At 36.8% G+C, this 11,921-nt stretch overlaps 1 protein-coding gene across 1 annotated transcript in view; it reads left to right on the top strand.

Annotated features, from left to right (window-relative positions):
* KLHL4 (kelch like family member 4) overlaps positions 1-11,373 on the top strand; it is a gene marked incomplete at both ends in the record, with an annotated part of 40,438 nt that extends 29,065 nt beyond the window's left edge. Inside the window, 6 exons of the mRNA XM_084269011.1 lie at positions 828-1,014; positions 4,015-4,239; positions 6,037-6,199; positions 9,047-9,259; positions 10,414-10,585; positions 11,314-11,373. Of these exons, the coding sequence (XP_084125137.1) occupies positions 828-1,014; positions 4,015-4,239; positions 6,037-6,199; positions 9,047-9,259; positions 10,414-10,585; positions 11,314-11,373 (1,020 nt within the window). The remainder of the gene's footprint in view (positions 1-827; positions 1,015-4,014; positions 4,240-6,036; positions 6,200-9,046; positions 9,260-10,413; positions 10,586-11,313) is intronic.
* Between the last annotated feature and the right edge of the window lie 548 nt (positions 11,374-11,921).

Below are 11,921 nucleotides of genomic sequence, written 5' to 3' on the forward strand. Positions count from 1 at the left end.
AGTAGGCACATTTATCAGCTGTAAAGCCACACAGTGCCTCAGAATTGCCTAAATAAAAATGTCAATCTAAGGCTACATCAAAAGTACAGTGCTTCTTTGATGGCTGACAATAGTAGTTTTCCTCTAATAACACAGCAACTTAGTTACCACGCAAAGATACTAATTTATATTACCAAACTGCAGGACAGGTAAGGGCCAATGCTGACTTCTTTATTGCCATAAAGGCAATCAAATCCAAAAGAGTCTGCATTATCACTGATTCATCTGAGCATTGACATTATTTGTCCTTTAAGAGGCACATCACTGAATAAGTTCCAGAGATGGCCACACTGGTTTATAATAAGCTGACACGGTTGTATCTGTGTCATAGAAGAATCTGTATATCTCCTCAGAAAAGCTTTTAGGAATATCGAGACCTTCAAGACACTACAACTACTTTATGGATCTCCATGAGTGAAGCAGCAAATATTCAGCTTTAGATTAAGTATGAAAATACTGTCTATATTTAATTTTAAATAGTTGCCTCATTTAATAATAATATTCAGGGAGACGTCCACTATTTTCCATTCACAGGGTGCAGCACTACATTTTAACTAGTTTTAAAGGTTAGAAGAAAGTTTTTTTAAAAAATAAAGAAAAGACATCATACTTAAAGACTTTTCCCTACCTTTGTATTGTTTTTCTTCATTAAAGAAGAGTTACCAGCAAAGCTCAAGTGAGTGATGAACTGAAAATGAGAGTTTGTAGCTAGAATTACTTTGATTACTAAATTACATACAATTTTAATGGTTTAGATATACATAAGATCCTCACTTTTCATTTCTTAGTTACTAGCCGATCTAGAAAACAGTCCGATGTTTGCAGATGACCTGGAGTGCCAGAAACTTCTTATGGAGGCTATGAAGTACCATCTTCTCCCAGAAAGACGGTCCATGATGCAGAGTCCTCGAACTAAGCCTAGAAAATCTACAGTGGGTGCACTCTATGCTGTAGGAGGAATGGATGCCACCAAAGGTAAGTCCAGAATTAGTTTAATTGTACTAACTTACTCTATTACAGACATCCAGATTATATATGACAATTCTTTAAAGATTTCTGTTAGGAAAATGGCAATTTAGGGTTGAAAAATGGAAGAAAAAAAAATATCACAAAACATAACCCTACATGTTAGATGTTTTTTCTTCCTGCAAGAATCATGTTTGTAAATAATAGACATGCACCCTGTAGTGCAGACTGAAGAAGCTTGAATCAGATAGTCATTTTAAAGGTAAACTGTCAGAATTTGTGCATATAGTTTGACTTTACAAATCATAAGAAAAAATATTATGAAAATAATTCAAGATTCATTCAATGTTGGTTTAAAAAGTTAGTAGGCTGGAAATAAAATAAAGAGGAGGAAAATAAAACTAAAAAGCATTACTGAACTATCAAGAACTCTTATCTAAAGCTTAGCAATCCTTTTTGTAAAATTTTAATGGAAAAATTTCTACTTCTTCATGAGTGCAACAGCATGTGCAGCTGCTTTTTCAGGACTCCATACACAGGGTTTGTGAGGTTTGTAGTTCAAAGTTAAATGTTAGAAATGTATTCCAGTTTTTATTATTTGATTTCCACAACTGCAATCAGCTTACAGCCTTACACATTACACTATTCTATTTAGTAGGCAGTATATTAAATCATTTTCTACAGGAACCTTAACTTCAAACCCACAGCTTGGAGCCAAAGAACTATAATTAGTTTAGTCTAGCGACTCCCTGAGCAGTGTTACTTTTAACTGTGTGAGTTCACTTTTAATAGAATCACAAGGAAGCTAATCCATTTCATGGTTTGCAAAAAGTTGCTGATGACAGATTTTCCTTACATGAGAGATCTTGCCAGTGCTACCTTGCTGTCTCTGTGCAATCAAAGCCAGTGCAAAATGCACATCCATCTCCATCACAACATGAGAACACTCATTCCTACCACTGTTTAGCAAAATGACGTTCAACTGTAGCAATTCACATAGTTACATTAGCAACACTGATTATTTATGAATTATGTAAAATAACCAAGAATTCAATCTTTAAGTTCTGTGAAAATAAGACTAAAATTTCCTACTAGGTTTAACCTTCTCCTTGAAGGTTATGCAAAGAAAAGTCTATTTCAGTCAACATCTGCACTTCCTGTTGGTGCCTCTTCTACTTATTACCTTGGAATAAAGCCAATTATTTGAACTTTTGCCTTTTGATGGTTAAGAAGAACAGCACTTCCTCTCCTCCCTGCTGTCCTCTACAGCTCTGACTCATACTTTGAGCCTGTGATGGATAGTAAGGTAAAGGAAACAGCACCTAAGAGACTACAATGGACTGGAAGAACAGCTCTGAGAAGGGAGTAACTAGTACCTCTGGCAATAATACGTTTTCTGTGATAAAGAAAACTCTGAGGGAATGCCAGGTGTGGCTTTGTATTTATCTCAGGTGGTATACAAAGTCAAATCTCAACTTCAAATGATCAAAAGAAGATCAAAGAGCCACTTTGGGGCTGGTATTTTGAAAAATGTGAATGTGCCTAACACATTAATGTTCAAAACCTACCTCCAAGCACCTGTAAAAATTACAGCCTACAGGGTGTATATGAACACACTCTATACCTCAATGTGTTTTTCCTGTTTTCAGTTGGCATGCAAGATACGTCTTTTGAAGCTGAGAACTTTGGGGCACTCGCATATTAGCATACAGTAAATGAAAAGGAATCAAAGTAAAGCAGAGAAAACACACTAACAAATTGAAAGAACAGTCAAAGAAATAATTTTTCAGAATGAAAGATGAAAGGAAAGGAGAAAAAGTAGTATTTCTTTCTTTTATCACAGACATTTCTGGTAGTTTCTTTCCATGCATGTGGAAAAGCATGTAGAGGAGAGAATAGGTATCATGAAATAAGCTCTTACTTCACTAACTTTATTGAGTATAGCAGATGATCTCTAGCAGATCTCTAAAACAAATGCAACCTTCATTTTCTGCTTTATTGCAAGCTTGTTTTGCTGTTGTAAATCATTCCTCATCCTCTGCCTATTGTAATTCTCAAAATACTACTTTTCAAGTCCCAAATCCCAGCCAAGGAGCAGGCAGGAAATCAGCTCTTTCTCACATCTGGTTGCTTTCAGTTGAGCTGAAGCTGAGCTCCAGGGTGCTCTGCCTGTGCAAGTGCCAATTGCCTCTTCTACCTGGGCTGTTACTCAGCCATGTCTCTTGTGCTAAATCAGCTCTCATAGGAGCAATTACAGCTGCTGGGTGACTGACATGAGCCAGTGCATGGAAAAGTGTCAGTTTTGAATGGCAGAGACTTAGAGCCCTATGAATAGTCGCAGTAAAAGCATTACTAGAAGTTCAGTGATCCGAAAAAATTGGAAATACAGCTTATATATATCAGCAGACAAGCAAAAGGTGCTTAGGGAAGCTACCTGTGGGAAGCAAGTGGGTATTCACGTGCAACTCAGCCTTCTACCTGTCATCAAAAGGAAAATATCCAAGCTATTCATGAAGACGCATGCCAAAGTCCTGCCAAGAGAGGCAGACACGTGGATTCATTGTTAGTTTTTCATATCACGAATCGTTTAAGCACAGCCATGGTTAGAGAGTACATAGTTGTGAGGTATTACACTCCTAATGAATTAAAAAACTCAACCAAAACCCACAAAAAAAAAAAATTAACCTATCCTCATGGTATTTAAACGAATAACAGATTCAACTTACCTCCAAAACTTTCATTATTAAATAAATGGCTAGCATGTAATTCTGCATCTATGTGTCCCCAGTTTAGTCTCAGAAATTTGACAGTCTTATCCACATGCAATTAATGCAGCTTTCTCACTAGGTTCACATTTTGCAACTGAAATTCTCAGGGAGCCACAGTAAAAATCCACACCCAGAATTTCAATGTATTACAGTTTAATCATGCTTTGGGTTGTAACAACTACTGACTGCTGGGTACTGAACAGGGTTCATGGCTATCTCATAATATTTGTGCTTTTAACAGGTACCACTACAATTGAAAAGTACGACCTTAGGACCAACAGCTGGGTACAAATTGGTACCATGAATGGGAGACGATTACAGTTTGGAGTTGCAGTAATTGACAACAAGCTCTACATTGTGGGAGGAAGAGATGGTCTGAAAACTTCTAACATTGTTGAGTGTTTCAATCCTATCACCAAAGTTTGGACTATAATGCCTCCCATGTCAACACACAGACATGGCCTAGGTAAGAGGTGATCTTAATTTCTAAATACCTTGGATCACATACAGGTGAATTTTTGATTGACATGTAACATTTTAAAGCATTTAATAACATGTGACATGATTTGCAGAAGATATTTTCCAGAGTGGCCTATTGCCATGACTTTATGACAGAAATTATTAATTAGCATTCACCTAACTTGCACTGGTCTTTAAAAGTTAATCAGGATTTCAGAAAAATCAAAGTATAAGCAGCAGTGAAATTAGTCAAGTCTTCATCCAATTTAGTAATCAAGAGATGTGTTTGCCATATAACAATCTGTTTTCCTTTAAGTATGACTTAAGAGTAGCCCATAAGTACCTAACATCTCTAAAAATCAGATCAGAGTTACACTGAAGAAAGCACTGTGATAAGAAAATATATAAAATTTCACTAATTTTAATATTGTTGTTACAAGTTTTACAGAACTCTGCCATAAGCTAGTATCTGTGGGTCTTTTCTGCCCAGTAATCCTTAATATTATTCACAGTGAATGAATGATATAAATAAGAAATCTAGCATTTATTTCTGGATCTATAGAACAAAAGATCAAGGAAAACTTTACAGTTGAAGAGACTCTAAGGTAGGGAATATGATGTTTTCTGAATGATTTACATAATAAGCTTCTCATGTAAAAACTGGCTTCTCTTAAGTTTACAGAAATAGGTAATTTCAAATGACAGAGAATTTTTGTTTTCATGAAGAGTAGAAAAAGATTGATCCAGAATTATTTGATAAACCTTTGCGGACCATATCACCTTATCACAGTGTAGGACCCTGACCAGCAATTTTATAAATTTGTCAAGTTTATAAAAACAAATACTGGTAGGTAGCAAAGGGCAAGATGACAAAACAGATTAAATAATTCTCATTGAAGTCTTTATAACTGCATGGGCATCATTCCACCCAACAAGTAGGTCACAGAGGTAAATTTGAGTCCCTGAAGTTAGGCTTCTATCTGTGCATCAGCCTGGTTTGCAAAGCCGCCTTACACTTTCAGCTCTTACTTGCTTTAGTGTGATTTTTCTGGAGAGTTAGCACTTTCGGGAAAAAAAAAAAATCAGGCCATGTATATTTAGGCCTGAAAAGACAGATTTAGAAAACTTTTAAGCAGCCAGATTCAAACATTTTGCCTTATTTAACAAAGGAAGCAAAGTGCTGCAGCAGCAGCAGCTCCCCAAAGGGGAGGCACCAAAGCCCTTCTCTCTGGAAAAGGACAACGACACAGGCTATGTCCAAACAGAGCTTTGTGGAATCAGCCAAGTTGACTCTCCTGTGCCTCAAGGACAAGAGATATCAGCCAACTTTTATCCAAAAGTATTTTCCCCTTACAGGCATTAAAATGTTATGGTACTTCAGCTATTAAGGACAGCCAGCTATCCACCCACTGATACTGCAACTGGCTCAGAATGAGGGATAGGTGGTTGGCTTGGGTGTATTTTTCGTTGCCTGCCTCTCAACCTTTGCATTTCTTTAAAAGAATAGCACTGCTTCTCCTTTAGAGACTCAAATCGAATTCAGAACAACGTCAACAGAAGAGAACACTAGAACTAAGCAGCTTTCCTCTAATCTTTTTGCAGAAGATAATGCTTATTCAGAAAAAAAAAACCCTGCACATGAGGTATTTTGTTTATTCTGCCAAATGACAAGGCCTCTTTTAGATAGATCAATACCAGCTGAAACTGCTTATCTGCATACAGAGAATTAAAATATGAAGTTAATATACCACTGGTCACTACAGTTATTCCATACTGTAATCTGTCCCTAATTCTATCATTTCAGGAGTAGCAATGCTTGAAGGACCAATGTATGCTGTTGGTGGCCATGATGGGTGGAGTTACCTTAATACTGTAGAAAGATGGGACCCACAAGCGCGACAATGGAATTACGTTGCTAGCATGTCAACCCCTAGAAGCACTGTGGGGGTTGCAGCATTAAACAGCAAGTATGTCAACAGGAAAAACTCTCTTTGGTGTTTCATTTGTTTCCTTCCTTGAAAAGAGAGTTTCTTAAATTTTCTTTTCAGTCTTATAGTAATTAATCACCTTCAGAAAACAAAGAGAAAAGGCAATGCAGAAAAATAAGAAAGAAAAGTGTTTCCTCTGTTCTATGGTAAAATTGTTTTCAAAGGTGCAGTCACGTTTTAAACACATTTAGGCTCTCCTAATTCCAAGCTTATATTGACATTTTAAAATCACCTTGTCTAAGGAAGCACCCTTTAGGAGAACTTGCACAGAAAGTGATTCATCTATTATTTACACCTCCTGCATCTACAACTTGAACATACAAGTTCACAGTGAAGAATACTTTTTAAAAGGTGAAAAGCATATGGTGCATTCAATGAAATTAAAAGAAGTTTATAATTAGGTGTGGTATAAACAGCCTTCTCTAAGTCTTATCCTAATCAGATTTCTTCTGCCCTTCATCTGTTGATGAAATACTCTGAGGCTGTGTGTTCACTACACATTGGTTATCCCAGTAAGTTTTTCAAAATTTGTTTAAACATCCCCCTAAAACACTAAAGCCACTCAAGCACTTTCATGTAGGAACAGGCACATCTATGAAGTCAGTGTGTAAGCTGTATTAAATAGCATGCTACACCTTGCTGACCCTGTTTGAAAGTAGTTGTGTTTCAGCATGAGGAAGACTGACTCATAAATTAATGCCTAACAGAATTCTGTTTTCCTACTTTACCCACCTAATCTGGTGTTGAAAATACAAAAGCTTTTGTAAAAGGCCCAGATTGGGCTGGAGAGCATGGCTTGAGCCAACCTTCCTTCTCATATGGAATAGAATTTTTCAGTTAGAAAGGGCTTAAAATGATCATCGAGCCCAACTGGAAGACCAAGAAAAAGCATGTTATTATGGGCATTATCCAAACACCTAGTAAACATTGACATGCCAGGGGCATTGACCATGTCTTTGGGAAGGCTGTGTTAAATGTGTGGAAAGCTCTTAGCACAGAGCCTGGGAATATTGCAGTTGCAGACAGACACCTGCAAGTATTCTGAAACTTTATCACTGACTTCCCTGTTCACTTCTTAAATTCCAGAGAAAGAATGAGAGTAGAAACAAGGATGCCAGCAGGCAGATATTTGCAAATAGGGTTTCACATTCAAACATGATACAATTTTAATTATTAACTCAAAAGTCCAAGAGAGGTAGAACTGCCTTTTCAAGTCCCTGTTGTATCTCAGAGGAAACGTTCTCAAGATAAACTTCACCAGAAACTCCTGTTGGTACCTTCCACAGCAACGTGCAGGAAACTACTTTGTCAAAAAGGAAATCCAGCCTGATCCTGACTCTGTTTCTCAATCACGCCCGATACAAGCTGTCTCCAGGCTGGCTTAAATCATGTCTGTTAGTCTACTGATGTAATTTCTGGCATGCCAGAGGAAGCAAAGATCAAATGTCCGTCATTCAGTGCTACTGCTGCAGTCTAACCAAGCAGACTACTTCTCCTTTTCCTGTTTCTCTAAGTCACACCATATATTTTATATTCAACCCCACCAGAAAAAACGTTAAATTTCTGTGCAGCAACCAATAAACAGTCTGTTGAAAACATTAGTCAACAATAATATATTTGTTACTTTCCTTAGAGAATGGGAAACACTACCATGTTACTAGAGGCATTACAGAAAACAAAACATCCCAACCAATCTGTTAGTATATACAGCGATTTCCTCTCTCCTTAAAAGCTGTGTAAACAAGGAGTCTGTCTCTAATGGCACGATGTAAAGAGAAACCAAACCAAACCCTCAAGATTTTTATGGGACAAGCATTAACTGCACAGCCAAACTCAAGCCTGTCTTACATTCACAAACATTGGAAGAGTAGTCAAGAATTTTCTATTTAAATTATGCATCAGAGCAGAGAAAAAGAGACACTTCTCAAGCAAAATTAAACTTATCTGTTTTAGATGACTTACCCTGGACAAGTCCACGTCTTTCCTAAGTCTCTAAGTAGTTACAGAAATTAAATTCATGGCCTTGGCAGGAAGGAATAGCCAGGATTTGAAAGGGGCCTGAACAATTAGCATGCTCAACATCTAAATGTGCCTGTTACATCGAGTATGCATACTGTTACACTCTAGAAGCATCCAAGTTAGCTTGAAACACAAAAGAAATTCAGGCTTTGTAAAATTCATTGACAAGAAGCTAACTCTCACCTTCATCTCTCACTCCCCCCACTTCATAATGTGGGTTTCTTTGATTTATTCTTACATATTGTCCAAATATCAGCTGGTTTATACCTCCAGTTCTTTGCTACGCGCCTGTAGGCTGAACAGACATGATGACATACCTGTCCAGTAACTTGTCTAGCAGATTTTCTTAAATACAAACATAGAGAAAATTTTAATATATTTTGACATGTTTTTAATATGTAATGATGTTATTAAATTTATTTTATATATTAAAATATGTTGATGTAATATTAAGATGCCAAATGCTCCATCAGCCTATCGTAGGGAACACTACTCGTGTTTCAAACACATTCAGCACTCACCTATAGCTCACACTTAAAGCAACTGATACGCATTTTTAAGCTTAGTTTTCATATGTGACTGCTGGAAATTTAACACTGCAAATGAAGAATGCAACTTCCTTCATATAGCATGCAAATCCTTTTGTACAGAGACAGTTCTGGAGTGCAGCTGTCAGATAGCAAATATTGGGCATAATCATAACACTACAGCGAATTTAAATTGAATGAAGTAAACAAAATAAAATTACTATTAAAATAAGAGACTAAAGACTGAAATTATTTTTCTTCCTGTGGGTAATGATCCCAGGCTGTATGCTGTTGGTGGACGAGATGGGAGTTCCTGCTTAAAATCAATGGAATGTTTCGATCCACACACAAACAAGTGGAGTATATGTGCTTCCATGTCCAAGAGAAGAGGTGGCGTTGGAGTAGCAACGTACAATGGTTTTTTATATGCTGTGGGAGGTCATGATGCACCTGCTTCCAACCACTGTTCTCGACTTTCTGACTGTGTAGAAAGGTAAGAATTTATTTTTGTTGTTGTTTTTGGTTGTTTTTTTCAGTCCAGGAAAGAAATATTAAATAATTTCTGTAAGCAAGGGAGATCTCTACATGATTGGAATGCTATGTTTGTAAAACTTATTGTGCTTTCTATAATAGTATTTTGAACAGAATAACTGGTTTCCAGTGCTCCTGTGATAACAAAACAATAAACCCACAGAGGCACACTCCTCCCAGCTCCCACTTCTATTTGTGCTGTCCAAGAGCCAGGGAAAGACAAGACAACAAATTTAACATGTGATCTATTTCTCAAGAAAAAAATAAACAAACAAACCAAAAAACAAACAGAACCCTAAACCCAGGTTTGGGCTACTTGTATCACATATTGTAGGAAGTAAATATTTTGTGTGTCAAATGTTGCTTTGCCACTGCCCTGGCACATGCCAGAATATGGGAGGACAAGAAAACACTTGAGTCCTGGGTGAGAAGGGAGCATAACGAATGGGGACAATTCGCTGTTTAAGGGACACTCCTTTGTTTTTGGTGACAAGAAAGTAAAACTGAGCAAGTTTTCAACTCCCCATTGTAAATACCAATGGCTGTTTTGTTGTCAGTTAGATGGTGTAAAGATGGAAAGACCCAATAATTCACTTGAATTTATGTTGAAAATTGACGGAGTACATAGCAGAAATAAAAGCATTCTGAAGTATATATACTGCCTCTCATTTTGTTTTACAAACTTTTAGCAACTGTATGAAATATTTAACTACCCTGACAGAGAAATTTTCTGACAATGTTAGTTCTGACAAGAAAGAGTAAATGAAAACTCTTGTGGAGAAAAAAACCCAAACAAACATACTGAAACTAGCTTTGCTGAGTCAACTGATGGCTATACTACCATTCCCTCAGGCCTCATTTATGTTCAAAATGTATTGATTGTTTCATCTGACCCAGAGAGACTGGAATAAAGTCAAGATATAGGTATGTTTCATGTGCTTGAAGACCCCTCTAGTGGCTAAATTAAGTATTTAATCACAATACTTATAATCATCTATACCAGTTCATGGTATAAACTGAACTACAATACAGGAGAAAATAAGCAACTCTCAGTAGTTACATTTTCATTGTGCTCCTACATTGTATTTTTCTAATTTTGATCATAAATCATCCTAGGTATGATCCTAAAACAGACACTTGGACAACAGTGGCCCCTTTGAGTGTTCCTCGGGATGCTGTTGGAATTTGTCCTCTGGGTGACAGATTATATGCTGTTGGAGGCTATGATGGCCATACGTACCTGGACACCGTGGAGTCTTATGATGCTCAAAATAATGAGTGGACAGAGGTAACAGGAACAATTACCTAATAAACAATAATAATTCTTCCCAGAAATAGGAAGGATTCTGTTCAAATAATGGACAAAAAAAAAGGTTATTGTTGCAAAATTATAAATGGTTTTGTGGGAAAAAAAATTAAGATGCAGTGATACTGCAGAAGGGCTGGTATAAAATATTGGCTGCCTCTCCTGGGAAATAACTGTAAAATTTTTCATACTACAGAGTGGAGGCAGCCCATGTCCAAGTGAAGCAGGTTGCACAAATCATCTTGTGCTTGAAATGCTTAATTTTGCCATTGCCGGCCTGTTTTTGTCATCGTGCCCTCTACTGACAGCACTTTCAAGTTTCCATATTTATGACCATCATCACTGAGACCAAGAGGAAATATTTAAAACTGTCAAGATCATTTTGTTTTATTTTACGTCTTTGCAAGAACAGAAACAGGCCACATTTTTGGTACGTGGAATTTGAAGGTCTTTTACAAAATTTAAGAGCAACAGCACCAGCTTACACTCCAATGACTCTACACAGCTGCTGAAGTCTGTTCCCCAAAAGTCAAAACTGTGTTGCCAGTGTTCCAGTTAAATCTAATTCTTTTAGCAGTACAGTAGTTTTAAATAACAAAATGCTTTCTCTTCAATCAGCAAGTCTTTTTTTTTCTAGTTCTATCCCTAGGAGTCTAATAAAAAATGTTTCCTCCTATTTATGTTCCTTTTTTTTTGTTTTCTTTTTTTAGGAAGTTCCTGTCAATATTGGAAGGGCTGGAGCATGTGTTGTTGTTGTGAAGTTGCCATGATGACTATAAATATTGTGGAAATAATCTGAGTGGAGTTCCATGAAAACTGTGTCAAGAAAATAAGAAACCTTTCCAGAAAGCAGTACAGACTACACACATCTTAGCAGCCCTCCACTATAGAGAACACTTATTTCTGAGCCATCAGGCTATTAGAGCACAAGAGTGTCTTCCTGTATTACAAAAAATCAGAGATTTTTACATAAGAGAATTATTTTAATTATGCCTAATACATAAAAATTCAATAACAGGTTTGAATGGTTCAGGTTTGTTATGGAAGTTTATCTGTAACTTACAAAATACAGTAGTGAAGTGATAAATGGGTGCATAAGACTTCATAAACTCTTTTCTTCTCTATGTTGGCAGTAATGCTAATTTTTTAAAAAGCTTTTATACTTCAAGTCAATGAAAATGAATACAGAAGAGACTTCCAAGAGAAACTGCTTTGGCAGGGAGGCTAGACCCGATGATCTCTTGAGGTCCCTTCCAACCCCTACAATTCTGTAATTCTATGATTCTATAACTGCAGAGAAGGAAATATTTGCTCATAA

The sequence above is a fragment of the Gallinula chloropus genome (genome assembly GCF_964237585.1).
Source record: "Gallinula chloropus genome assembly, chromosome: 11".
In the NCBI taxonomy this organism is placed as follows: Eukaryota; Metazoa; Chordata; class Aves; order Gruiformes; family Rallidae; genus Gallinula; species Gallinula chloropus.